This window comes from Microcebus murinus, chromosome 1 (assembly GCF_040939455.1).
Source record: "Microcebus murinus isolate Inina chromosome 1, M.murinus_Inina_mat1.0, whole genome shotgun sequence".
NCBI lineage: Eukaryota > Metazoa > Chordata > Mammalia > Primates > Cheirogaleidae > Microcebus > Microcebus murinus.
The window spans coordinates 153984605-154011657 of NC_134104.1; the positions used below are offsets into that span (position 1 = coordinate 153984605).

Below are 27053 nucleotides of genomic sequence, written 5' to 3' on the forward strand. Positions count from 1 at the left end.
AGGGCAAGGGAGGCTGGGGTCACAGGGTTATGGCAGTGAGCACAGCGCCAGGGGAGTGAGCCTTCTGAAGACCTCAGGGCTGAAGGGCCCTGCTCCCGTTTCTTCCCCGGGTGGGTGGGGGGCTTGCCTCCTGCTGAGGCAGCGCAGAGCTCACCTCCAGCTGCCAACCAGGAGAAACCACACCAGGTGGCCTTCATGCAGGCACAGGCAGTTTAGGACTAAGATGCCTTGACTTGGAAGGCAACAGAGAAGCCAGAAGCCCAGAAACAGGACCAGGGAAAAGGGTCCTCATGATCTACTCTGCCCAGAGTTGCCTGTAATGATGCCGTCCTTTCCTGGTTCCTTTCAAGACAAATGGAACGTGGACAGAGAAGTGAGAATACCCAAACTGCAGATAAGGCAGGTCCCCTTGAAGAGACTGTAGACCCCTCTGCCTTGGGGCACAGGCCTCCTTCAACCCTGCCCCAGACATGGTTCTCACTTCCTTCACGGAAGCTCTGACCCCAGTAGACCCTGCCCAGGAGCTAAGGAGACCCCAGCCAGTCCTGCAGTCTGGGAGCACGAGTCTATGGGGACCATGAGACTCTCCTGGGGTGCAGATGCCACCTCCCCCTGGTGCCTGCCAGGCACAGCTGCCACCCTCATACTCAGGGAGGGGCTGGGCCAGGCCCACACATCAGACTCCAGGCAGTGTGTTATCCTTTAATGAAGAGCTGGGTCAGTGGTGCCACCACTCTCCCCAAGGCCCCCAGCAGCAGATGTCCTCCCCACAGGGGTAGCCCTGAGGCAGCCAGCCCTGCTGAGGGGTCTGTCTGCAGTGGCCTCAGAGAGGCCTTCATCTCTTGGACCTAGGACATGGCAGCAGCAACAAGGCCAGAGGCAGCTAAACTGAGGTCAGGGATGACGGAGGAGGGCAGGAAGCGTGGGCGCTCCTTCCTCTCGGAATCCCAGTGGGACAAAGGCCCGTACTGAGGAACAGTACAGTCTCCCCATGGGCCTGGGGACCCTTCCGGCCACTCTCTGGAAGCCCTTAGTCCCTAACTCCCTGCAGACTGGTGTCATGCAGGAAGTGGCGCACAGGGTCACTCGGCTCAGCGGGCTGGCTGGGTACTACCCCACGAGCCTTAGGGCCCCAGGCCTGCATTGAGTCCAGCAGGGCTGAGGCCAGAGCCACCAGGAGACTGGGAGTCACCTTCTACTAACTCTGCTTGTCAGTCACTACAGGCATCTAAGAAGGTGGTCTCTCCCTCGAGGTTCCAGGGCTGCCCAGGCAGGGCTGAGGCAACAGCAGGCCAGGGCTCCCGGGTCCCTATAGATCCGTGACCTTGTTTTCCACAGCAGCTGCGATCTGCTGGAGCCGATAGCCCAGCTGCATCTTCTGGGCCGTGCCGTCCTCCTCGAGGGCCGTGATGATCTGGAACAGAGACCAGCACCATCAGGGGAGACTGCCTTGGCTTACACGTTTACTGCCGACTGCAACAGGCCTCCTGAGCTGCTGCAGCACAACTGGGGTAGGAGCCCAAGAAACCCAGCAAATTGCTTCGCTTACTTCCTGCGACCTCAGGGCCACGGCGGGAGGGATACTAAGAGCAAAAGCACCCTGGGGTTTTAAGGAGCATTAAGGTGGGGAATGAAGCACTTCACTCAGTACTGAGCCCCTCAGAAGCCCACCTAGCACAACAGCACTTCCTGAGTTCCCATAAGCCAGGTACCAGGCAAGGACAGGGACCCAATAAGGACCAGACGAATGTGGACGGAGAGACAAATATTGATCAAACACGAGCAATTCCATAACTACAAACAGGGCTGCCACTCGGGGAAGGGGTGGAAACCGAGAGGGCAGTGGACTGGGGGAGAACAGCCATCGCCCCCCATGTCTCCAGGAGGGGACGTGACTGCGAACTCCCACCTCCCCCACACGGTGGCCCACACCATGCTGAGGAAGGCTGGCCATGAGGCGGGTTCCTTATCTCTGAACAGCACTGGCCACGTCGCTGGTGCCACACAAACATCTGGGTAGACAATTCCATCAGGCACTCAACAGGCTGGCTGGTGGGCGCTCACATCTTCAGGCCCAGACCAGGGATCCCCAGAAAGCCCCCTCACCAGTTCCACTGTCCCCTTACCCACCCTGGTCCTATGCCCGCAAGTCCTCTCTGGTGGCTCACACAGCCAGGCCAGGCCTGCGCCTGCAGAGGTGGCCACGTGCAACACACTGTCAGCATCAGACTCCGGCAGGGACTGAGTGGGTGCATGGCCGGGCACAGGGGGCAGCTGTGTCCCTCCCAGCACATCCCGCACACCACCTCCAGGCCCTGGCAGAGCTCCCAGCCCCCAACCGCCAGCGTCACGCCTGGGAGCCCACAGAGGAGTGGGGACAGGGAGTGAGAGACATGGAGGAGCACAGCCAATGCCGGGGACATGCCTGAAGAACACTTCCTGAACCCCAAAGGGTCCAAGCCCGCCTCACACTGTACCTGGGGGAGACCTGAGAGCCCCCACACCCTGAGTCGCAGGGCCAGACCCCCTCTCAGATCCATCCCCTCAACCTCCAGGGAGTCTCAAGGTTGGCCACCCAGTCAGGGCCCAGGGCCTGCCCACCTGGTCGTAGTACTTGTTGATGTACTTGTAGAGCTCATGCAGGGCCACTCGCGCCCCAAGGTCTCCAGAGTAGTTCTAGGGAGAAGGCCAAATGAGGGGTGAGAGATGAGGGGTGCCGCCAGCATGGAGCAGCCCAGGACCCCAGGGAAGAGGGACGGAAGGAGGGGCCTGAGGTGGAGGAAAGGATAAGCCCTGCAGTGGGAAGCAGAGCCCCTCGCAAACCTGAGACCCCGGGCGGGCGAGGCGTACCAAGCTAGGGCAGGATAGGGCCAGAGAGCCTCTGTGGTAGGAAGAGAGCCTGGTCTGCAGTTTCAGCAAGGCCTGGGGTTTCTGCTGGGGCCCTGCCTGTCTTGTGCCTCGGAGGCTCTGGCCCCGGCCCTCTGCCATTCCAGACAATTACAGAGGCAAGTGTGACAGACGCTGCTTGCAGGCTGCAAGGCCAGCATGACTCTGCTCTGGTCTAACTCCAGTATTTCCTGAAGTCACTCTCAAGCCCCTCCCTGGGGACATCTCTGAACCTCAACTTCCTCATCGGGACAATGAAGTCATCTCATCTAACTTGTAGAGCTCTTCTGGGGATCAAACGAGATAATCAAAGTGTCCCACGAAGGGCTGCACACACACCAACACCCTAAAATGGTAGCTGTATTGTAATGCGGTTGTCACCAACCATCATCATCATTTCAGAAACATTACTTATAAATTCCCCAGAGCTTTGTTTAGGGGCTGTACCAGGAGTAGGTGTGGCATGTCTATACCACCAAGGAAGGCAGAGCAGTGGGAAGACGTGTGCAGGCAGAGCCAGGCAGGCCTGGGGCCAAATCCCAGATCTATGATCCACAGATCACAGCAAGGGCTGCAGGCACCAGGCACCTGGCTGAGTCAGGTTAGGTGGCAGCTGTCAGGACAAGACCCCTGCTTGCTCTGTGATGAGATGTTGGGAGCCCTGGCCTTTTGTAGTGGCACCTGGAACATTCTGCTCTTATAATGAAGGTTTGTGTCCTGCCCCAACCAGCTCACAGGGCTGCTGAGGTCCCAAGGGCTTCCCTGCAAAGGAGCAGTGTGACGCGGCACGGCCGTGGTGTCAGGAGGCTTGTGCCCAACCCAAGCAGAGGGAGGCCTTACCCGGGACAGCTCGGCCAGGACAGAGTTCATTTCTTGGTCACTGGCCGGGACGGTCTGTCTGATGTCTGCATAGTACCTGCCAGAGAGCCAGGGTGCGGCAGCTGCTGGGCAAACAACCACTTCCCCCACCCCCGCTCCAGGCCCACCCCCGGCCTCAGCTGCACATACCCCCGAATCTCCACCCACCCAGGCCCCTCCAGTACCTTTCCACCATCCGTTTGTAACGGGGAATATCCCGAGCATACAGAAGTTTGTTGATGGGGGAGTCCTGGGTGCCAGCAGGAGGGCAGTGAAAGAAGAAAGGATGAGAGCCCCTGTTAAGGTGATCGACTATCCTGGGTTTCCCAGCACTGCTTCAGTTTTAAAACTAAAAGTTCAACATCCCGGGAAGCCCCTCAGTCCTGCAAACCAGGCCGGCTGGTCGCCCTAGCCCACTTCCTTCTGCAGGAGCCTCCTCCGCTCCCCACCCTCCACCAACAGCCAGTCTCTGATGTCGACCGAGCTAACCCTGGTCGAGCTAACTCCCGGATAACCCCGAGGTCACTTCTCAGCTCCACATGTCTCCATCTGGATTTAGCAGGGCGCCCGCACATAGGGCGGGAAGCATGGTGTCTATTCTCCATGTAATCATTTTAAAAATCCATAAACTGGGACCTAGAAAATTATGTAAATTGCCACAGACGACCTCACTGCTGAGTGGCTGAGCTGGGATTTGAAGCAGGTCTCTCAAGTCACTTAACACACCCAGAGGCAATTCCCAGCAGCCGTGGGCTCTGGGCAGCACACTTCTATTCTCAGGGCCTCTGCCTCCTGCTGAAGCTGCGGGGAAGGCGGGAAAGACCGTGAGGCAGTGCTGCCCCACGTGGGCAGGGTCAGGACGCGTGCCTTCTCATCAGCGCTCCGTGGAGGGCCCGTGGCATTCATTCCTGGTTCGGACTATTCCTGAGCCACCCAGGAACCATTTGCTGTTCTGCCAGGAAGGGGAGGCACCGGAAAGGTCTGGCAAAAAACTCAGCCATGACATAGCACCCAGCCCCAGAGGCAGCCACGTGGGACCTGGTGTGGCCCTGTCGTTCTCAGCTCATTGCAGGCAGAATGATGAGAGCATGCGCAAATGCTGCAGGGTGCAACTTCCCATTTTGCTTCTTCAGAGGCCTAGAGATACCTCTCTGAAGAGGTCAAAAGACATCTGTGGCCCAAGGGTCCAGGCAAAGCAGAGCCACACGAGGTCCCTGCCCGACACACTGGGGACCCTGCATGTCATGGGACTCTTGGCTGTCACTACCATGACAACACACCCCAGATCACTGTGCCACCAGACAGCTCGTTCCATTTCTCCTCCGTGCCTCCCAGCTCCCTGCTGCTCAGCACACCCCTCAAACCTGGCACTCCCCTGCACACTCTGCACTGCCGCACTGGCAGGCAGACACCCGCATCACCCTAAGGAACCAAATCCACCAGGCTCTGGGATTGGAGAGTCCACATCTCCACCTGGAAACCACCTGGTGGCCTCACACACACCAGGCTCATGTCCTCCAAGTCTGAGCTCTCCACAGCCAGAGGCCCAGCGATCCTATGTGACCGCTCCTTCTTCCTTATCCCCCCACATCCAAACTACAGCTCTGCCTGCCCAGCACCCTCTTGCCCAGCTTGAATCTGGCCACTAGCTTGTCCTCTCTGGACTCCCACGCTCCAGTCCTCCCACTGCACAATTGCTAGGATGCTCACGGAACTCTCAGGACTAACCACACCACGGCTCCATTCCCAGGCCTTCTGGGGCCCCCTGTTGCCCTCAGAGTGAGCCCTGACCAGTGGCCCTGGCCTACTGCCACACCCTGCCAGCTTCTATGCCCTAGTCTAGGGTTCCTCAAACTTTTTAAACAGGGGGCCAGTTCACAGTCCCTCAGACCATTGGAGGGCCGTTGGAGAGTACGGCGCACATTCCACACATGCGCGCTGTGGGCCCAGGACGAGTCGGCTGCTAAGCAGGACAGGCAGCAGTGGCAAAAACACCTGGCGGGCGGGATAAATGTCCTCGGCGGGCCGCATGTGGCCTGCGGGCTATAGTTTGAGGACCCGTGCCCTAGCCACACCAGGCTGTGCTTGCTGCCCATGTCTTACCCTGTGAATTGGCACACGATGCCCCCTACCCTTGCTCATCCCTTAAGACTGAGGCATTGCCACCCTCTAGGGAGCCCCTGGGACAAGGCCTGGCTTAAGGATGTCAGAGGTCTCCCTAACCCTCTTCCTTGAAAATCTCAGGAAAGCCTGGAATCTGGGCGTGCCCAGCACTGTCCACCCCCAGCCCACACCGTCCCATCCCCACTCGAGCCCCCACGCCTGCCCGACCCGCTCACCCGGCCCAGCTTGTGGTCGGCCAGGGTGCAGGCATCCATGAAGGTCTGCGCGATGACAAGGAGCACCGCGTCCATGTTATCAGACGTCTGCACGTCGAACACAAACTGAGGGTTTTTTATTATATTGATCCAGAACCTCAGCGGCAAGCTGCGGGAGGGGCAGACGTGGCCAATGAGTGTGCTGGGGAGGCAGGAGGGGCCCCCACACACCTCGAGGGCCCAGAGGCCCTGCCCCACCTGTTGGTCTTCCAGATGTGGATGGTGTCCTGGTCGGAGATGCCATGCTGCTGGGCCTGCTCGTCCAGCAGGTCAAAGAAGTATTTAACAGCGAGTGGCACCGGGCGGCTGGTGCTGAGAATCACCTGGAACAGGTCGTCCACAAACTTCTGCAGGGTGCCCTGTGGGAAGGTGGGGGGAGCGGCAAGGGGACCTCAGCATCAGCCCAGCCTCAGACACCTCCTGGCACTACGCCTGCGAGCCCCACACCACCCCAATCCCACGAGCGTCCACTCTCCCCACAGCCAGACCCCACTGCCTGTCCTCTCCCTGCCCCCGGCCCTGCCCAGCCCTGGCTGCCCCACCTTCATGGACAGCAGGCGCGTCAGGTAGATCTCGGGGATGGCCTTGGCTCGCTCACGCTCCCCGCCCCGAAGGCTGCCCCTCCGAGGTCTGGGCGGCTCTGGCTCCTCACTTGGCTTCACCAGGTGCCAGGGCCGGATGCCCCCCTCATCTACATCCTCCAGCATTGGGGTCCCTGTGCCAAAAGCCCACACTGATACCCCTCACCAGTTGCCACCTCCCCAGGCCCCTGGGTCCTGCCAACTTTCCCCGGAGTGGGGGCACCTGGTTGAGGGCTTCTCTGGGCAGAAGGGCAACAGGAACAAGCCTGCCCCGGAGCCCAGAGGCCCTTCCCCACTACCCAGGACTGGGCATAGCAAGGGCAGAGGACCGTGATGGGAGCCAGTACTCACGCTCTCCAGGGACATAATCCTGGTTTTCCCGCAGAATGTGCTTGGTGAGGCAGGGGACGAGGGCCACAGTTGCTCCATCTGGGACCTGCTGACCGCAGCTGGTGATCTCTCCGCCAGCCCCCTTCCCAACCCACACCCCTCCTCCAACCTTCACCCCTCCCACCTTGTAATGCTGCAGGGTGTTCAGGCGCCTCCACAGACCCTGGACCTCAGAAGTGACGTCCTCGTCAGACAGGATGAGGTGCCCAGCCACCCCAGAACGCCACTCTGCAAGGGCAAGGTAGGACTCGTCCAGGGCTTCCAAGACACCCTTCCCACAGTGGAGCCCATGTCTTCCTCCACAGGGACACGGGCCCCTCCATCGGGGGCAGCCCTACTCAATCTCTCCAGAGACCAGGAGCAGGGACCCCTCACCAGGGGGTGACTCCCAACACCCTACCCACCCTGAGTGATAAGCTGTCCCTACAGAGCCAGTCCCAGAGCAGCCCAGGCCCAACACTGGCTCAGGTCCCCAAGGGCTCTCCATGCCCTCACCAACGTCCAGGGTGCGAGAGTCTGGCCGCTGGGCAAGAGGCACTCCTTTATAAAGCTGGTCCAACATCTTCTCCTTGGCTTGGGAGATGGTGTCACAGTCCAGGACCTTCACAGGCACGCCCTGGGCCTCTCCCGCCCCAGGCCCCATAGCCAACAGCGCATTCAAAGTCTACACAGGACATGTGGGAGCCATCAGGGTTCATGTATATTCAGGATGACCAAGGGCAGGGACAACCCATGAGACAGCCACTGCCTCTGACCCCCAAGCACCAAGCAGTCCCTAATTCTTGTCTCTTCACCTACCTGCCCCCCTCCCCCCCCGGGGACAGCAGCTTCCTCCCTGGTGACCCCAGGACCTAGCGTGGTGCACTTGTAAACATCTACAGGGAAGATGGCAGAACAGGTGAGCACCAATCTCTCCTCACTCGGATCCCCGGTGCCTGGCTGAGCTGGCCAGGCCGAAGTGCCGGAGGCAAGGCTGCACGAGCGAGTACCCCACCCCTCCTGGCAAGAGCAGGTTCAGCAGAGCCTGAGTGAGATCTCCCCAAAGGAGTCCTCATGCGGAACTGGGGGAAGCAAACCCTGAAAAGTGTTCGCCCTGTTTGCCAGGGTGGTTCTGGCTTTGTGGGCAAGGCCGCACCCCTGGGGGCGTGGTCAGGCAGACAAGGTCAAGCCTTGGCACAGCTCAGGCCCAGGGCCCGGGGCAGGGCTGGCTCCTCCCAGGCGCTGGTTGTGCCTACCCTGGTCCTATCCCAAGCCTGGGTACACATCCAGGGCCTATCCTCGAGGTCTGGCCCAAACCTCTATCCTGCTGAGCCGGTGCAAAGCGCTCTCTCCAGCACCCAGCCAGAGGTCAGGCGGACTCTGTCCACACTCCGACACCAGAGGCTGGTGCCCCAGCTCCACACCCCTGCACTCCCTCCTGCCCCGGCCCTCATCAGCACGATACTGCAGACCACACACACGCACACCCTCACCAGGGGACGGTACTCCACGTCCTCTCTGAGGAGGCGGTTGTCGTTCAGGGTGTATTTGGCTTTGCCCGTCACACTGTCCACTGGTCCCTTGTCCACTTGATGCTTAATCCCTCGGAAGAGCATGTACAGAGGCTCCCCTACTGAGTCCTGGGGGAATGCAGGCAGTTAGGACCCCCAGACGGGGTGGCAGAGGTACATGGGACATGACACATGCTGGGGAAGGGGACAGGACACACGATTAAGGTAACTGAGGAAAAGCGAGCAGGAGTCTCTGCTCCAACACGAACGTGCAAGCTGTGTGGGGGCCGAGGCTTGGTGGGCCTGACCCTGCCTGGACGGGAGCCCCAGGCACCTCTGCCTCCCTCACCCTCACGAAGGTGTAGAGGCAGATGGACATCCAGTTGGTGAGCAGCTTCTCCACCACAGTCTCTGTCCTGGGACGACAGGGATGGAGAGGCAGAGTTAGCAGGTGGGGCCGTGGGGCTCTATTCCACAGACCCCTAGACCCAAGGCCCTGCGCCCGCTCCAACTGTCCACAGCTCGCCAAGCCCGGACAGCCACAGACCTGCGCAGCATCAGCTTGGGGTTCTTGGCCACGTACTGGGCCACCAGGTCACTGAGCAGGGTGCGGAGGATGTCGGTGAAGTACTCAAGCTTCCCGTGCAGTGCCACGGTGAGCAGAGACGCCACATAGGCACGGTCCCGAGCCGAGAAGGTCCGCTGACTCTCCAGCGTGTGGATGAACTGCAGCCAGGGAGAAGGGAAGGGGTGGGGAGGGAGGGGCAGACTCAGAAACCATGGCCAGGAGAGCGCAGTCATGGGCAAGACCAGGTAAGGAGGGTCCAGGCACCTTGGTGAGGAAGAGCTTGCTGTTGAGCAGGTTGGACAGCTGCCCCAGCCCTTGCTCCACGGTGGGCCGTCTGCTCTCAGGCACACCCAAGTCCCTGTGCAAAGGTGACTCCCGGTGCCCAGGGAAGAAGACCCTCTCAGCATACACCTTGTAGTCAAGGAAGGGGATTCCACTGCCCAGAAGGTCACTGGTGAGATCGGTCATCTCGGTCATGAGGTCTGTTGAGCAAAAGAGGGCAGGTTTGGGTGCCAACCCCTGATGATGGGAGTGGGATTGGGCAGAGCCCTGAAGGGTGTTCTTGTGGACTCACCTGTGAACTCCTTCTTGCAGCGGTCCCGCACACTGCTCTCCAGATTCTCCAGCTGGATCTGGACCTTCTTGTAGTCCCTCAGGGCCTGCTTGCTCTTCCTCCTGCTCAGCTCCGACGTCAGGAGGGAAAGCCGCATGAGGCCAAAGCCCTTGCTGGGTCGCACTGGCCCAGGCCTACCTGACCCAGCCGCAGGCACACCTGGCCTTGTCCACACGGTCTGACTGTCCATGCCCAGCCAAGCCAAGGCCTAGCCCAGAGAGATTCAGCCTGCCTGCTACCAAGCAAGTCACACCCACCCACCCACCCACGCCCTGTCCAGCCCAGCACAGCCCAGGCCAGGGATCAGCAAACTATGACCAGGCCAAATCTGCTCCACAACCTATCTTTGTAAGCAGAGACTGGTTAGAACACAGCCACACTTGTGTTTACGCACTGCCATGGCTGCCTTTGTGCCACAATGGAAGAATTGAGTAGCTGCAACAGAGACTACCTGGCCTGCAAAGCCTAAAATATTTACTCTCTGGCCCTGCACAGAAAGTGTTTGTTGACCCCTGGTGCAGTCTGTCCCTTCCCAGTCCAGCCGGACCCCACGACCTGCCCCAGCCCAGCCACATCTGGCTGCACCCACCTGTACATGAGGACAATGACGATGACACCCAGAGCCAGAAGAGAGGTGCCCACCCCCAAGCCCACCTGGGCTGCCACAGGAAAAGCCACGGGGCCCTCGCCATCATACTGCACGTGACCCAGGGAGAAGCACAGGTTCCCCATCTGTACCTGTGTGGGAGCCGCTTGTGAGCCAGGGCTCAGCACATGCCTGGTGCCCAGCCCAGCCCAGCCCGCCCGGGCCTGCCCACTGACCGTGAACTCAGGCAAAGCATCGGGTGCCTCCCGGAGGGCATGGTGCCGTGGCAGGGGCTGCTCCACAGGGGGCTCGCAGTACAGGTGATGCCGTGTCAGCGTCTTCACCACACAGGGGCCATCCCCTATCATGGCCACCACCTCCTCCTTGGACATTGCAAGGTCCAGGTTCTCCCCCTGGAACAAGGGATCGCTAACAGTCACCCAGAACCCTTCCTCAGGTCCTAACCCCCAAATGTGGGGAGGATGGTCCTAAAACACCCCCCTCAAGAGCTCGGCACCTCTTCCCCAGCACGTGGGGCCGACAGTCACGGTGGCGTCCTTCTACCTGTTTCCCACGACCCATCCCTATCTTTCTTCTCCAGAGCCAAAAATATAAAGAACATAAAGCTGTCCCCAAATCCTGCCCAGTCAACTAACAAAGCCAGAGCCCCTACTCTAGCTGATGGCCCGCCAGATGGGTGATGGTGGATTGAGCTATGGCCTGAGTGCCCGCCTACACCCCCTGCATATGTCCAGAACGTGTGCCTGGTTTGTGTCCAAGTGAGCCAGGCTGCCAACTGGGGATCAGCCCGGGCGCCTACCTCACACCACACCACCCATTTACACACTGTCATTCAGGAACCTGCCATGGAGTGTGTCAAGACCCGGGCCACCAGCTAAGCAGTCAGACCCAAACCTCTGCCAGGTGCTAGACTGGGCACTCCCCCACCAGCCCCTCTGCCCTCACCACAGCGAGGATGAGGAGCTATGCCTGTCCACTGGCCCTGCCTGGCTGTCCTGGCCTCTCCACCACACATAGTGACACTGCCCAGCAGAGAGCAGGGTCTTAGACCCAGCCATGTCCAAGTAGGAGCAGTACCTCCACGGAGAACACACTCCCAGGCTTGTGCCGGAACGGCACGGTGGGGTCCTCGGGGTTGAGGGGCTGAAGGGTGGGGTCAGCCTCATAGGAGAAGGGTGTGGGGTTCAGTGTTGCAAAGTTGAAGACCAGGTTGTCAAGGATAAATTCCACCCGGACCCAAGGGTCCTTGAGTGGGCCCGGGAGGGCAGGTGTGCGGCACAGGATGAGCTGGGAAGAGTTCACATGGCATGGCTCCTCAAACTGGGTGACGGAAGACAAAGGAGGGTTAACCGAGGGGCCATGTGGGAAGGGGGCCGCACAAAGACGCGAAGGGCCTCCTTTGGTACCAGCCACCCAGGGCTGTCCCCAGGGTGTGGTGGGGGGCGAGGGGAGAGTGATGGCTAGCCCAGTGCAGGCAAGGAATGCCCAAGAATGTCCTACGGAATGACTGACACAGAGGGCTCCAGGGGAACACGCTGTCTCCGGGACCACTCGGCGCCTCCGTCCAAGCCCCCGGCTGGGCTGCTGCACTCCTGAGGCCACGGTCACTCGGATTCTTGGCATCTGCACCACATCCAGATTCTGGCCACGGACCCATATCTCACGTCCTCCACTGAAACACAGCCCATGAGCCACTCACAGCTTAGGTGATCCAGGATCTAAGGCACAGCCCAGTCCCAGCTAGGTTAGCTCAGCCCAGCCCCAAACCACATGACCCCTTGTCCCTACCAGCACCATGGGATTCTCAGTCCCCACAGAAAGCCCTGCAAGCCCCCAACACAGTGCAGCTGCGAAGATCTCCCTGCCACACGCCATGCAGCCACGCCCTTGGTTCAGCACCTGAGGAAGCTCTTGGTAGGGCCAGCAGAGGTGACGTTGGGATCTGACGTGTACTTGAACTGGCCATGCTGAAGCCTCCGCTCAGTGCCCCCAAACCACACAGCCACAGGGCACATGGTGGGCGCAGGGTATGGGCTCGTCTCACACTGCAGCTGCTCAGGCTGCGGCTCCGGCAGCCTGGGGAGAGGAGGTGGGAGTGGATGGCTGGCCAGGCTGGGCCAGAGGAGCAAGGGCAAAGGAAACTGGGACCCACTCAAGCTCCCTTCCCTTGGGTGCTGACTGCAGTCTCCAATAGGTGGCCCTGGAGGGGCACGACCACAGCAGCCCTGCTAAGGGAGGGCCTGGCTACTTTCTGAAGGAGCAGACTCGGCCGTCCCCGCTCTCTGCTCTCCCCAGCACCCCAGCCCCTCTGTCTTCTCCCTGGAGTGCATGGATTGTTGTAGGATGAGGAAGTGGCCCTCACAAGTGACAAGGCTGGTCTCCAACCACCACTCGGATGTCCTCCAGCCGCCCAGTCAGGAGCTTGGAACCACGCAGGGTGAGGCGGGTGCCCCCAGCTCTGGGGCCACGGGCCGGAAAGATGGAATGCACCTTCGGGTCCTACGGGAGAAGAATAAAGAGAGACAGACAAGCATCAGGCCAGAAGGATCCCATAGAGAGAGAGCTGAGATACACAAGATGGCCTGGGGTGGGGAGCCCGCAAAGGCAAAACGAGATGGGCTGAGAGCAGCCACCAGAGGGGGTGGCCCACTGGCAGCTGGGGGTGGCTCAGCAGTCAGGCACCTGATAGGCAAAGTCGTGCTCTGAGATGCCGCGTCCTCTTCCCAGGACCTCCACCGCCACAGCGCCAGCCACCTCCTCCCCACTGGCCCCGGTAACGCACACGAGGCTGTGGGCATAAGACAGGCTAAGGGGTGCCAGGTTGCGCCAAGGGCCCCTCAAACAGACCTGGTGGCCCCTCTCCCTGCCCCACTGACAGGTGGTCTTCCCCTCCCCACAGGATGGATAGAGACCCTCCCCCACTTTGGAGGGACTTCCTTATGGCACACCAGGCGGCCCTGGCATCTGAGAATACTTGTGGTTTCAACAATTCAAGTTCAACCCCAGAGGCCCCCAACAAGGAGGAATTTATCTCATAAATTTACAAAGGAGCCCTGTAAGGCTGGCTGTGGGGGTGAGCTGCTGAGCCAGAGAGCGGCCCTGCCAGCCGCCTGAGCCCTCCACCATGACCACGTGCACAGTGCCCACACTCTAAGTGGTAGAAACTTGATTTCTTCATGAAAAAAGTCCCTGAAAGCCTCTAGTCAGATCTGGAGAATAGAAGTGAAGGGATAGTGAACAGTCTAAGAAAATGCTGGTTCTTAGCCAGAAAGCAGAAGCTCAAGCAAATCAGTTTCCAGAATGTTAAGCCTACGGTGGCTTGACCCTGTGACATTGTCACGGTCACTGTACACACTCCAGGAAAACAGAACAAGTGATGTGTGAACTACTCAGGGGAGGTTCCATCCAGAATAGATATATATATTTTGAGACAGAGTCTTGCTCTGGTGCCGTGGCATCAGCCTAGCTCACAGCAACTGGCCTTAAGAAATCCTTTTGCCTCAGCCTCCCGAGTAGCTGAGACTACAGGCATGTGCCACCATGCCCGGCTAATTTTTCTATATATTTTTTGTTGCCCAGCTAATTTCTTTCTACTTTTAGTAGAGACAGGGTCTCGCTCTTGCTCAGATTGGTCTTGAACTCCTGACCTTGAGTGATCCTCCCGTCTTGCCCTCCCAGAGTGCTAGGATTATAGGAGTGAGCCACCATGCCTGGCCCAGAATATATTTTAATCTCTTCATAAGAAATCATGTTAGGCCCGGCACGGTGGCTCACGCCTGTAATCCTAGCTCTCTGGGAGGCCGAGGTGGGTGGATTGCTCAAGGTCAGGTGTTCGAAACCAGCCTGAGCAAGAGCGAGACCCCGTCTCTACTATAAATAGAAAGAAATTAATTGGCCAACTAATATATATAGAAAAAATTAGCCAGGCATGGTGGCGCATGCCTGTAGTCCCAGCTACTCGGGAGGCTGAGGCAGGAGGATCGCTTGAGCCCAGGAGTTTGAGGTTGCTGTGAGCTAGGCTGACGCCATGGCACTCACTCTAGCCTGGGCAACAAAGTGAGACTCTGTCTCAAAAAAAAAAAAAAAAAAATCATGTTATAAGTTACTGTATTCTCATGGTTATGGAATCATTAACTGTCTAGACAGTCACTTTATTTTTTATTTTTTAAGACAGAGTCTCGCTTTGTTGCCCAGGCTAGAGTGAGTGCCATGGCATCAGCCTAGCTCACAGCAACCTCAAACTCCTGGGCTCAGGCAATCCTCCCGCCTCAGCCTCCCGAATAGCTGGGACTACAGGCATGCACCACCATGCCCGGCTAATTTTTTCTATATATATTAGTTGGGCAATTAATTTCTTTCTATTTATAGTAGAGACAGGGTCTCGCTCTTGCTCAGGCTGGTTTCGAACTCCTGACCTTGGGCAACCTGCCTGCCTCAGCCTCCCAGAGTGCTAGGATTACAGGCGTGAGCCACGGCGCCCAGCCTAGACACTCACTTTAGTTCTCAGTTATAACACATTCGGGGAAAACTGTGCTTTAGCAAAGTAGTTCTTTGCTTCAAATATAGACTGCAGGGCCCACCCACCACAAGCCCCCTGCACCCAGATCTCTGAGGGTACAGTGAGGATCTGTTCTGTGCTGATTTTGGACAGGCTCTCTGGGTTACCCTGACACTGAGCCAGGATTGGGCTCTGCTGCTTGATACTTTTTTGGGAATGTCCCGTTCATGCATCGTTGGGACCCTGCAACTGCTGGCCAGGTTACCATGACCCAGAATCTCAGTGAGCCATGAGCACCAAGAAGGTAAAAGGGATCCCCAGAGACTGGGACAGAGGGGCCTGGCCCTCAGCAAGTGTGCCACAAGTCTACCTTCCTGAGGAGCCCAGTGACCCAGGGCAAAGCTGGGGGAAGAAGGGTCAGCTGGTGATAAGGGCAGCTCCTGAACACTGCTGTCTGGGATCTGAGGCCCCTGCTGCCATGACTATATCCACAGTCACTCAGAAAGCCAGATAAGAACACCTAGGCAGAGCCTGGAAGCAGAGCCACCAGTCAGCTCTGGGCAGTGACCCTGCCCCAGAGAGGCCCAGGAATGATCCCCCAACAGCCACACCAGGAACCTGCAGGTCTGAGCAGGAAGCTAGGGTGGGTGCTCCGGGCCTAACGGCAACCCCAGCACTGAGACATTGTGACCAGAATCAAGGAAAGAAGGAGAAGGCAGGGCAGACAAGTGGTGGGTGGGATGCCCTGGGCAGGAGAGCCAGCCATGGTGTCCCCTGAGGTGTGCCCTGCTCCTGATGGGCCCAGCTCACCTGCTGGAGACCTCATATTCCTGGGCGTCCACAGCACAGGACACTCCAGCCACCCTGACCGTGTCCAGCACATCCTGCACGTGTTGGCCCAGGTTGGAACCCCTGATGGTGACTCGAGTGCCTCCGTCTATAGGTCCAGTCAGTGGCTCCACCTGCTCCAGGACAAGGACCGCTCACCTCCATGCACCTAGAGAGGTAGCTCCAGTTTCCCACCTTTGGGCCCCACATTCTCCCCTCCCAGGGCAACAGTGAGGAAGAGACAGGCCAGCGTTTAGACACACCGAGTGGATGAGGGGCGCAGGGCACTGGGTGGCCACAGCCTCAGCCTTGACACAGGCCTCCTGGGCCACGCAACGTGGATGCTCCTCCTCACACCACACGCAGCCATATTGGGGCATGGCGGTCTGGCAGCGGCTGCAGTCCCCGTGTCCCACAGAACAGTCATACAGTACCACTGGGGGTGGCGGAGACACATGTAAGAGGCAGGCCTGGAGAGGTAGCCCTGCCACCACCAGCCAGCCCCACGGCCCCCAGCGAGCTCACCATGCAGCCCCTCAGCACTGTCCACACGCAGACGGCCGGCCCGACGCAGAAACAGCCCTACGTGGAGCTCTGGCTGCAGAGCCCCATAGCTAAGCTGGAGAAACGAGAGTGGGTCAGAGCCTGTGTGGGGAAGCATCAGGCCTGGGGAGGTGGTGGTCAAGGAAAGGACCAAAATGACTCGTTACAGGAACACAGGGGCAGAAGCCAAAGTTGGAGTACAGGGACCCCATGGGGCCACAAGGTTGGAGGTTAAAGGCAGAAGTGGAGTATAGGGACCCCATGGGCTCTCAAGTTAGATGTCAGAACTGGGACACAGGGACTCCGGGGGCACACAGTCAGAGGTCAGAGATGGGGTACCCAAAATCGCTTGGACAAATGTGGTACACCCAACTCAGGCTGACAGCCAGCCTGTGGCCAGGGCACCCTTGCCCACCCAGGTACTCATGGTCTGCACCTGATGCTGCTGGCATATGACGTGGCACTGGGTATCTGGAGGTGGCTCACACTCAACCCGGGCCCCAACCACCACCTCGAGGCCCTCCAGCTCCATCACACACTCATTGTCTCCTGGGCCGTCCTGGGGACAGAGGACACAGCTGTTGGGGCAGCTTTAGAAGCTGGTCCCAGAGAGTCCCATAGGTCCCCCGGCACAGCCTCTGGATTGCGGTTGAGCCCTGGGGCCATGCCCTATTCCCGGCCCCAGGGCTTGTGTATAGTTTGTCAACAGCCAAGAAGGCTGCAAGGACAGCAGCAGGCAGGACACACCCACCTGGAAAAGGTGCAGATTCCTGCCTAGCAGCCGGACTTCCCGCTCCACGTGGACAGGCATCAGCGTGGAACCCTGAACGCTCTCCACACAAGGGCAGGAGCTTGCCCCCCAATTCACCTCTTCCTGCACGCACCAAGAGCAAGGTAGCCTATGGAGCCCACCCTGCCCACCACAGCCCTTTGCCTTGCCAGATTCCAGGGGCAAGGCTGGTGCAGGGCTGCAGGCCCCACCCTGCCCCTCCATCCCCCAGTGCAGAATCGCAAGGCAGGCAGGGGGCTGCGTCTCCCCACATCCCCTCCCGAGGCCTCCTTCCTGGGCTGGGCCTCACCAGCTCCCAGAGCCCGGGGGTGTCATACTGGTAGTCGAGGCTGGACAGGAGGATGAGGGGGGCGGGCGGGCCCTCGTGCTCTGCTGAGTCTCCATCACCTGAGAGGAGGGTGGAAGTGGAGAAGGTGGGCGCGTCACCCCCTGTCCACTCGTCCGCCTCGGGCAGCTCGCCGCCTTCTCTTATGAGCCAGTCCAGAGCGGGCTTCGTGGAGCCCGTGGCCCCTGGGAAAGGGGTAGCTGGAGCAGTGCCAGGGGGCTGGTCCAGGGGTACCACAGAGGGAAAGGCCTCAGGGCCAGGGTCTGCGGGGGGCACTGCTGCTGCATCTGAGGGTGATGGGGGAGCGGCTGAGAGGTCCTCAGATGTGGCCGTGGGTCCGAAGTCAGCGGGAGCGGGGACAGTGGTTCCAGGTCTGTTGGGGGAGCTGGGGGGGGAGGGCTTCTCATGGAGAGGTGACTCTGTGGAGGCGGGGGAAGGCCTGGGGCCGGGACCTGCCCACGGCCCCCAGGGGCTGAGAGGGGAAGGCCTGGCCCCAGGTAGGAAGTCTGAGGTTATGGCTATGGAGGGAGCCCCAGGTGCCACAGGAAGGGTGTCAGGAGCAGGGGTGACTGGGACTTTGGGGGCTCTGGGTGGGAAGGGGGTGGGTGCATCTCTTGCAGGAGGGGCTAGGGAAAGAAGCGGGCTCTGAGGGGGAGGCAGGGAAAGACGGGAAGGGCCACTCAGCAGGCAGGCGCAGGAGCAGGAGGCAGGCAGGCAAAGGGCATGTTAAGAGGAAAGGAGACCAAGGAAAAGAGAAACAAAAACAGCCCATTAATTCTCAAAAGGAGAAGGGGTGCAGGATCCAGGGGTGTCTGTGCTGAGGAAGGGCACGAAGGCCACACTTCCCCTGCCTCTCAGCTATAAAAGTCCTCTCCCGAAACAGGCAGGACGTATCAGCAGCCGTTCGCCAGCGAGTCTGTCACACACAGACCCCCAGCCATCAGGAAAACCCTCACACTGGGAACCCCAACCCCCCCCCACCCCATGTGGCCCGGCCCAGAGGTATGCTTACCTGCTGGCTCACCACCATCGGCCCGGCGTCACACGAGGCCTTGTGCGTGCACAGGTGCTGCCAGACACACCAGTTACACCCCCAGCGGCTGCTCACACAGGCCTGGCACCTGCACAGAGTACAGCCATGGGGCACGGCTCACCATGGGGGAGCCCAGGGCTGGGGGAAGGGTGAGGCACTCACTGTGCAGATGGGCGGAGCGCAGTGACTGCCACACAGTCATAGAAAGAGAGGGACGCTTGGGCGATCACGACGGTGCCAAACCTGAGCTCCACAGTCACAGAGACGTGGTCTGCAAAGGGGGAGAGAGGGCCGGGGCTGAGCAATGGCGAGGTGCGCTCAGACCCAGAGCCCACATCCTGAGATGCCGAATGGGGAGGAGAACCCAAGCACAGAATGGAAACTTTGGGCAGTTGGGGACCAGCTCTTGCCTGGGTTCACACATCGCCCCAACCACATCCCTGGGAGAGGGCAGGGCTCCCAAGTCCCAGGGCTGACCCCTCTCTCACCCACCGGCTCCTCTCTGCAGCACTGGGGCTTCACCAGGGTCTGGGGAGGGGCACATCACACCAGAACCAGTCAGCAGGGCAAGACTCTGATATTCCCCAAAGTGGCAGGAGTATGACTCCCCTGGCCATAGGGGTGGCAGGTCTGGCACCGATAAGAAAACCTGCCAAGAAAGCCCAGAATACACTGTCAAGACCATTGGACAGCAGGCTAGGACTCACATTTGTGGGGCACCAATGTGGGCAGGCACCAGCAGCCACCAGCCCCCAAGTCTTCACAAATACCCTCTGGTCTGAGTTAGTAACAGATGAAGAAACTGAGGTTCTAGGAGAAGTGACTTGTGCAAGACCACGTGGTGTTTGGTGTACCTGACAACCTTGATCCCTAGAACCCTCCCCACCAGGGGCCCACCGATCTGGTCATTCACCTCCCTCCTCTCCTCTCGGCTGATGTTGGCAGGACTCATGGCTGTCACTTGCAGACAGCCCAGCTCAGGCTGGAAGCTCCACAGCCACTGCTCTGGGCCCTGGCCCCTCGAGCACTCCGAGTGGCGACTGCACCTGAGCAAGAATGACCAGCGTCTATCTGTGACCTTCACGGGCCACTGAGAGTTCATAGGGTAGGGACACCTATAATCCTGAGGACCTGGGCAGGGCCCTAGAGTGGATCATGGCACCAGGTTCCTCTGTCTGCCCTGGCAGGCCACTGATGCCCAGGGTAGAATATGGGGGTGGGAGATCGTAGGATCTGGGAATCAGGGGCTGAGATCAGGAATCCTGGATAGGACAATTATGCAGGAACACTGACAGCATGAGGATGGGGTTGGGAGGAGTCAAGGGTCAGTGGAGCACCAACCTGCCAAGGAGCACACACCACCCACAGTACGGGTCCCTGAGAGCAAGGCAAGACACACAGTCTAGGTGCTGAGCACAGGAGGCCACAGGAACCTTCAGAAGCTGTGACAGCAAAAAGGATGTGAGACTAGTAATTGAAACACCAGTGGCTCACCCACAAATGGGTCCACGGCCCTGCCTAGGGGCCCCTCCCAGCAGCCATGCCCTGGCTCATGCCTGGCACTCACTGTGCTCTGGGTCATGACATACAGGTGCTCAAAGGTCCCATCAAAGGTGAGGTCTCTGCTCACTGCAGACCCCTGCTGGATGCTCTGTGTGGAGTATGGGTGGCCATCGCTCCCTGGGCCCAAGTAGACCTGGGATCAGAGATCACAGGGTCTGGGATCCAAGTACACAGCCACAGGCCCTGTGCCCTCTCCTACCCCCCACCACTGAAGCAATCTGCAAACAAAATTTCCTTCTGACCAGTCAGAGGTCACACCAACCAGCCCAGAGATTAGAGGGAAGTCACAGGTAAATACTACCCAGTCCTGGGAAGAGGAGTGCAGGTTATCTCTCTCAACCCCAGGGGTCACAGGGATAGCTCCATCCAGGCTGGTTCCCCAGCAGCCTGTCCGCTCCAGACCATGGGGAGGGCCCGGTACTTCCTGTGGGCTCACCCTGTGAAGTTGCCCTTGACTATCACCCAGGAAAGCAATGGTGTGTCCATCCTCCATGGTGACTGCCACAGCTGTTAGCTGAACCCCTGGCCACTCCAGAACTGGCGTGGCTTCCAGGGGGACCCGGCTGGCCATGGGGCTGGGTGTGTGGTCTGAGCCGCAGGGATAAGCATCCAGGGTGTCCTGCAGGCAGCAAGAAGCATCAGTAAGGCCCTCCCTGGGTAACCTCCCCCGCCCCATCCTCCCTGGACAGCCTCATCCCACCCCTAGTCTCTCTACCCACCCTACCTGACACCCCTCCCTGGACACCATCTCCACAGCCACATCCTCAGTCCTGCCGCAGTACACTACTCTCCAGCCACGTTGGACAGTATCCACTGGCTTCCTGCCCCATTCTGGTCCCTACCTCTGCCTGTGGCCCCACCTTGTCCCATCCCTGGCCTGGGAACTGCTTCCTCCAGTTTGTGTGGTCAGCTGGCTCCTGGACCACAGCTTGCATCTTCACCTCCGAGTCCACTCACCTGGGCCCTCTCCCGCCTCGCAATGGCTCTGTCCCCACGTGTGCCTCTTCCCTTTTTATCTGGCCTGAGGCTAGAGCCAATCAAGTCCCAACCTCACCTTCCTCTCTTACTCAAGAACCTAAAACAACAGGTCTCATCTCCACATTCTGGGTCCTTGCCCCTGCCTGAGAACCCCAAATACCCTCTCAGTCCACCTACACAAAAACAAGTGCCACCCCTTCAGCACCCTGATCCAATCCAATCCCTGTACTACTCTCTGCTACGCGAATGCCACACCTGTGCTAAGGTCCCTTTTATCGCCCCAGGCAAAAAGAAAGCACTTAATATCTATCAACCTGATCATCCCACGCCACCACCAGCTTCCCTTCAGACTCCCTGAGCAGTGGCCTCAGAGAAGGGAAAAGGCTGGGGCAGTGCTGGCACTCACCACTGGGAGCTGTGCACAGTCGGAATTGACATCATACTCAATGTAAGCCATCTCAGTCCCGTCCTCAGCGCGGCCCTCCTGGGTGTAGCAGGCATCTCGTGTGCGATTAGCAAGCCGGTCCACCTCGTCCAGGGGGAAGGCACAGAGGGCAGAGGCTCCAGATGCCCCAGCAGCTGCTGATGGGGGCCGGCCCACGGTGGGGGGAGCAGCTGAGGAGAAGGCTGCAAAGAGCACCTCCCCATGGGCCACCTCCCTGGACGTGGCCACAGCTGCAGCCTGCATCAGCCCGTAGCGGCCACCCTGGCAGGCCAGAGGCAACTCCACGTAGGAATAGTAGTGCTGGTCCCGGAGGCACACTCGAGACACATAGGCACGGAAGGCTCTAGACTGAGCCTGCAGGTCCCGCCGCATGAACAGGAAGTAGGCACTGGCCCCGCGTGCAAAGGCACTCACGAAGTGGTGGCTGTACTCAGAGAGGCGGCCCACCGCCAGCTTGGCTGTCTCCTCATAGGAGAAGGCGGCTTGGGGGTCCGGCGGCTGCAGGGCCCGGGTAGTGATGGGTGGGATGCCACCCCCCACACCTCTGCTGGTATATCCTCGCCCCACGAACAGGAGGGGCTCCCCTGCCAAGCCCTGGGCTACCAGCCCCACTGTGCTGACAGCAGGGTCGTTGGCAGCCACATACTGGGTATCCCCAGGCCGCTCTGGTCTCAGCAGTAGCTGCCCAAGCTGCCCCAGGCGCCGCTGCTCACAGACACCCTGGTGCACACTCCCGCACACCACCAGGGCCCCCGGGCTCACCAGGAGCAGCTGGTTCAGGTTGTTGGTTGGCTGAGCCTGGGGGCACTCATCAGGCATCACGGGTGGCAGGCAGTCCCTGCTGTCTAGCACAGGGCCAGTGGACACTGTGGCCTCCAGCTGCAGCCCAGCACTCAGCTGGAACAGGAAGTTGGTGGCCCCTAGGTAGAGGGTGCCTGAGGTGGGGTCCCTTGCCAGGTGCTGCAGATGCGTGCCATTGGGAGTAAAAGCAGCTGGTGGAGGGGGCTGGAGGGTGAGGACCCACCCGGCCCAGAGTGCCTGGAGAAGAGCTGGGCCAAGGGCAGGCATGGTCACCTGGTAGGGAGAGAAGTCGAGTGGGGCTCACATGGACACCAGAGCACCCTGGAGCCACTGATGAGGGACAAGATGCCCCTCCTAACCCAAGGGGTGAGCAGAGGAGGATCCCAGGACCACACACCAGCCAGGGGTCAGAAACAGAAGACACTTCTCCTGGAAACTTCAACACTGCCCATTCTCTTGGGAGACCTACTCCACCCCTGCCCCCTGCACTGCCCCAGACTACCACAAGGATCAGAGGGCGACGGCCTGGAAGGGGCTGGAGAGCAGGTGATGGGAAGGAGGGGCCCAGACCCCAGGGAGGGAGAGGGCCCTCTGCAGGGATGTCAGCTTCCCAGGCAAAAGGAAGAGGGAGGGTGGGGTCTCATGGGCCACCAGAATGTTAGAGCAAGATAAGAACTGGGTTCAGGGCCTTTTAGGCCAGGAATCCAGAAGGGTAATAACCACAGAGCCAATGGACCTGAGAGAAGAGGGAGGTTCTAGCTGGGAGGGGTGGGGCCTGAAAGGCTGGGCTGCACCTCGGAGAGGTGCTCCTAGATGCCTAGGTGTGAGGTCAGGCTCACCTGGCAGGGCTGGCTGGATCAGCAGATAACAGCATGACCTGTGTGGGAGTCACCTAGCCAGGGGGAAAGCAAAGTGTCAAGCTGGGAGCTGGTCTGCAGGCATGTGGGAGCCCTAAGCTCCCCACCAGGGAGGCGACACGAAAGTGCCCCCTCCCCACTGCCCTGCCTGCTGGTGGAACTGGGCCTAGCCTGGCCCTCCGCCACCAAACACATTCCACAGAGCACGCCTCCTCGGAGCCCACACGAGGAGGGGGAGGGCAGCAGAGCCAAGCACCCGAGGGGCCTGGGAAAGGTCAGCTGGGAGGGAGCCCCATGGCCAGCAGGGCCCACAGGCCACCAGCATGGCCCTCTCCCTCTGGGGTCCCTCTTTCTGCCCAAATTCTACCCTGTCAGGGCACACAGGTATACTACTTCCACACAGGCCAGGAGCTGTCCTAGCTCAAACGACCACCAGCACGTTGGCAGATACACACTTGCTCACATACCACCCACCTGCACGCACACCCCCCACACGGCACTCAAACACACACACAGATGCATACAGACATAGTCTGTACACACAGCAGAGTGAACACACACAGAAACAGACACACCCCCACGTTCAGATGCCGAATAAAGATACATCCATATAGAGACAACCCCACACACACAGAAACACACTCAGCACAGGCATGTCACCTCCACCCACCACAGACGCCACAGACACACAAACTTCCTAGTTCGAGCCCTAATTCCTAAAGAGCTGAAGAAGCCAGGCCATTCCTTGCTATTTCCTCTCCTGCCAGCCGGAGTAGTGCCAGTGCCTAGGATGAGGGATAAGGGGGCAGAGGGTAGTGTTCTAGAGGAAGTCACCATGCCTGGCTGTGCCTCCCATCCCCACATGCATCCAAAGGACCTCCCAGACTTGGGTGCCTGCTCTCCTCACAGACCCCTCCCCGGGCCCCAGCTGAGGCTCCTGAGTCCCAGAACCGAGAAGCCATGGCAACACTACCTTCCCCAGCCCTCAGTGGTCCCCAGCCAGGAGCACCAAAGTTGGTGAAGTGTTGGGACAAACCATGCATCCCAGACTGGGAGACACTTCCTCTCCTTGCCTGTGCCCAGGCCACGTTGCCCAGCCCCTCCCACCACCCAGCAGCCGGGCTGTCTGTGCAGAACGTCCCAAGCACAGGCTTCTCTCAGCCCAAGTCGGCTCATCCCGGCACAGGCCTGAGGAGGGTACTCCTGAGGCTGCCCCAAAGTGAGCAGGGCTGGGCTGCTCAAAGGAGGGGGGCAAGGCTCAAAGGAGGGTTCTGCAGCCTAGTAGGAGCAGGGACACTGTGGCCACAGCCTGGTGGGAGCAGGGGGGCCCTGGCCACAGCCTGGCTGGGCACTGCTCCCAAAATAGCTTGGGGGTTTCCATTTTTAGTGTGCAGAGAACAGGGCAGCTCTATGGGAGCAGGAACAAGGCTGCCTCTGTTTGCCACCCAAGGGGGTGAGGGGGAGGGGGCAGCAGGGAAAGTCTCGAACCCGGCCAGAATCTCAGGACTGTGGCAAGGCCAGGCTGCCCAGGAGCCCCCACCTAGTTTCCAAGGGACAAGGAAAGAAAGTTTCTTGCTCTGGGAAGACAGGGCCCGCCTAAGGATAGGCAGAAGCCACCTCCTGCATTTGGCTACTGCTCCCTCCTCCTGCCACCTCATGCCAGGGATGTGCCTTGGGCATAGGGTCCCACAGTTAGACCAACAATCACTACTTCATTTGCTTACAAATATTTGCTCAAAGCCTACTGCCTGCCAAGGATCTCCAGCTCTCAAGGGGCAGCAATAAAACCACTCCCCAAATGTGAAATCACAACTGGACTGAGGGGCCTCAAGGAAGAGATGGGCGGGATCAGAACAGCCCCTGGCCAGACCACATACGAGGTCAGAGGCTGACCCAGCCCCTGACAGGGAAAGCTGTCTGGCTTCTTCAGTGGCAGTCCTCCCCTGAAACCAGGCCTGGCACTCCTTCCCCTTCCCGCATGCCCTGAGTAAGGGCAGGAGGAAAGGAAGAAGGGCAGTGACCTGCTCTCCTCTGTTTTGGGCACACATTTAACTTAACCTCCGCCACAGAGCAGCCCTCAGCCCCTCCAACCTAGCACCCATCAAACCTCATAGGATCATCCATAAGCAGAATTAGGGTATATCTCCTCCACCCCAGAGACTCTGGGGCACCCCAGAGCCCGAGGGATAAAGGCCTAACCCCTCCAGTCTACACCTCTCCCACCCGACCCATGCCAGTGCTCCCCCACACGTGCCCTTCGTTCCTGCTGGCATGAACTGCAGGCCGTTTCACTCCTCCAGCTGCCACCGGCTCTTCACACTGCCTGGAATGCCCACTCCCTCTCTATCCCATTAACTCCTACGCTGAACCACCATCTCCCTGGGGAGCCCCCTGTTCCCCCCCCCCCAGGCTCCTAAGGAGGCCACTCTGTATGGTGGATGGAATGGACATATCCAGCCACCACCGAGGGGTGTATGGCAGCTCTGCCTGGGGTTCTCTGAGCCTCAGGTTTCCCATTTGTAGAATGGGATGCAGGAATGCTCTGACCAGTAAATGTGATATAGTGTGTTCCTGGCACTAGTGGCACCAACCAAGACCACCTTTCTCCCTGTTTCACCATCCCACTCTAGACTTGAAGCTACTGGAAGGCAAGGAGTATGATTCGGAGGCCTCGGCAACTTACACAGATGTTAGCACAGAGCAGGTGCTCCCTGCATGATGAATGAACCCCCATTTCACAGCCAAAGAAACTCAGCCACTAGGGGAGATACAGGGCTTATGTCCCTCTCCAAGCTTATGTCCCTCTCAAAGGGCAAGCTGTTGGCCTCACTTTTATTAAGGACCAGGCCAGAGCAGACTGAAAAGGCTGATTTGGAACCAGGCCTCACATCCCCAACTTCCACGGCCAATCTTGCACACTCCCCACATCTCAGGCCCTGTCCAGGCTCACAGCCAAAGCCTAACTCTGCCTGTGCCCAGGCCTGCCTGGCGGTCTCTTCTGGGCCCACCTTTCTCTGAACCTCTTCAGCAGGAATCAAGACTGACTAACTTCTGTCTGCAAAGAGTAAGCACTTTCAAGATGTCCCTGGAACTGTCCTCACCAACCAAAGGGGCTCACTAACTTGGCCCTTTCCTACCTGCAGAGGGGCTATACAACTCACATTTACCTTGTCTGGTGGTTAGTGGGAACCTGGCCTTCCCTCTCCCCACTCCTGATACTCCAGAGTCCACCAAAGAGGTGAGTTACTCATTGACAGTGCAGTAGTGCGCGCTGCCCGCCGTTTTCTGCGTGTTCAGGCGGGGCGGGGAGCTCCACCATTTACCAAGCACCTGCGATGACCCAAGGCGCTCATCAATCACCCAGCGAAAGTGTTGGTGTATGGACAGGAGGGTCCCTCCCTGGGTGTCAGAGGCTAGAGGTCTGCCTTTGTCAATCCCACCAGGCACAACCAGGAAGGACTGTTCCTACTGAGGGGCAGCCTCGACCCTCCTCCCTACCCCCGGCCCGCGCGGCGAGGACCCCACCAGTGGCCCTGGAAGGGCGGGGAAGGGGCTGGCCGGTCCCCGGCGGCGGTGGCGAGGAGGGGGCGCGGAGGAGCAGCTCCACCTCCTCAGTCTCCCAATCGCGTTACAGGCGGAGCCGCCGGAGTTTCCCTTCGCGCGGAGAAGTGTGCTCCCAACTCTGAGGACCGAAGCCGCCCACCACTCGCCCGGGCTGCCCCTGCCCGGCGGGTCGAGGCCTCGGGCGACCCCACTTCGGAGCCTGGGTGCCCGCCGCCCGGCCCGAGCCCTGCACTCACCACCGGCCGGCCCGCGGGACGTGCGCGCCGAGGCGGGCGCCGGCCGCTCCGGCCGCAGGATCTGCGCGCGGCCTCCCCCCGCAGAGGTGGGTCTGGCGGAGCCGCAGCTGTTACCCGGAGACCGAGGGGCGGAAAACTGCGCCCGCCGCCCGCCCCTCCCGCCGCGGCGCTGCCACCGCCGGGAACAAAGGAGACAAAGCCGCGTCGGCCGGGCCGGCTCC

At 59.8% G+C, this 27053-nt stretch overlaps 1 protein-coding gene across 3 annotated transcripts; it reads right to left on the minus strand.

Annotated features, from left to right (window-relative positions):
• Positions 1–688: 688 nt before the first annotated feature.
• On the minus strand, positions 689–27053 carry PLXNB1 (plexin B1). 3 transcript variants are annotated; one of them, XM_012771148.3, is made up of 38 exons: positions 26833–27050; positions 23015–23067; positions 21336–22448; positions 20388–20570; positions 19956–20084; positions 19730–19830; positions 19302–19434; positions 18881–19037; positions 18551–18659; positions 18368–18476; positions 17320–18000; positions 16992–17114; positions 16677–16799; positions 16223–16316; positions 15961–16133; positions 15680–15831; positions 13054–13159; positions 12734–12870; positions 12271–12447; positions 11884–12043; positions 11449–11691; positions 10587–10763; positions 10354–10502; positions 9726–9826; positions 9416–9633; positions 9131–9309; positions 8933–8999; positions 8566–8712; positions 7589–7757; positions 7218–7321; positions 7055–7139; positions 6665–6837; positions 6321–6481; positions 6084–6231; positions 3930–3994; positions 3727–3802; positions 2602–2676; positions 689–1414 (listed from the first exon to the last, which is right to left on the minus strand). In XM_012771148.3, exons 3-38 carry the CDS (start codon positions 22440–22442, stop codon positions 1310–1312), a joined length of 6396 nt encoding a protein of 2131 aa, XP_012626602.2. In that variant the 5' UTR covers positions 22443–22448; positions 23015–23067; positions 26833–27050; the 3' UTR covers positions 689–1309. The 3 variants fall into 3 exon arrangements, with proteins under 3 accessions (XP_012626602.2, XP_075863470.1, XP_075863471.1); XM_076007355.1 differs by lacking the exon at positions 689–1414 and having other exon boundaries at positions 2615–3802; positions 26833–27053; XM_076007356.1 differs by lacking the exons at positions 689–1414; positions 26833–27050 and adding an exon at positions 26200–26786 and having other exon boundaries at positions 2615–3802.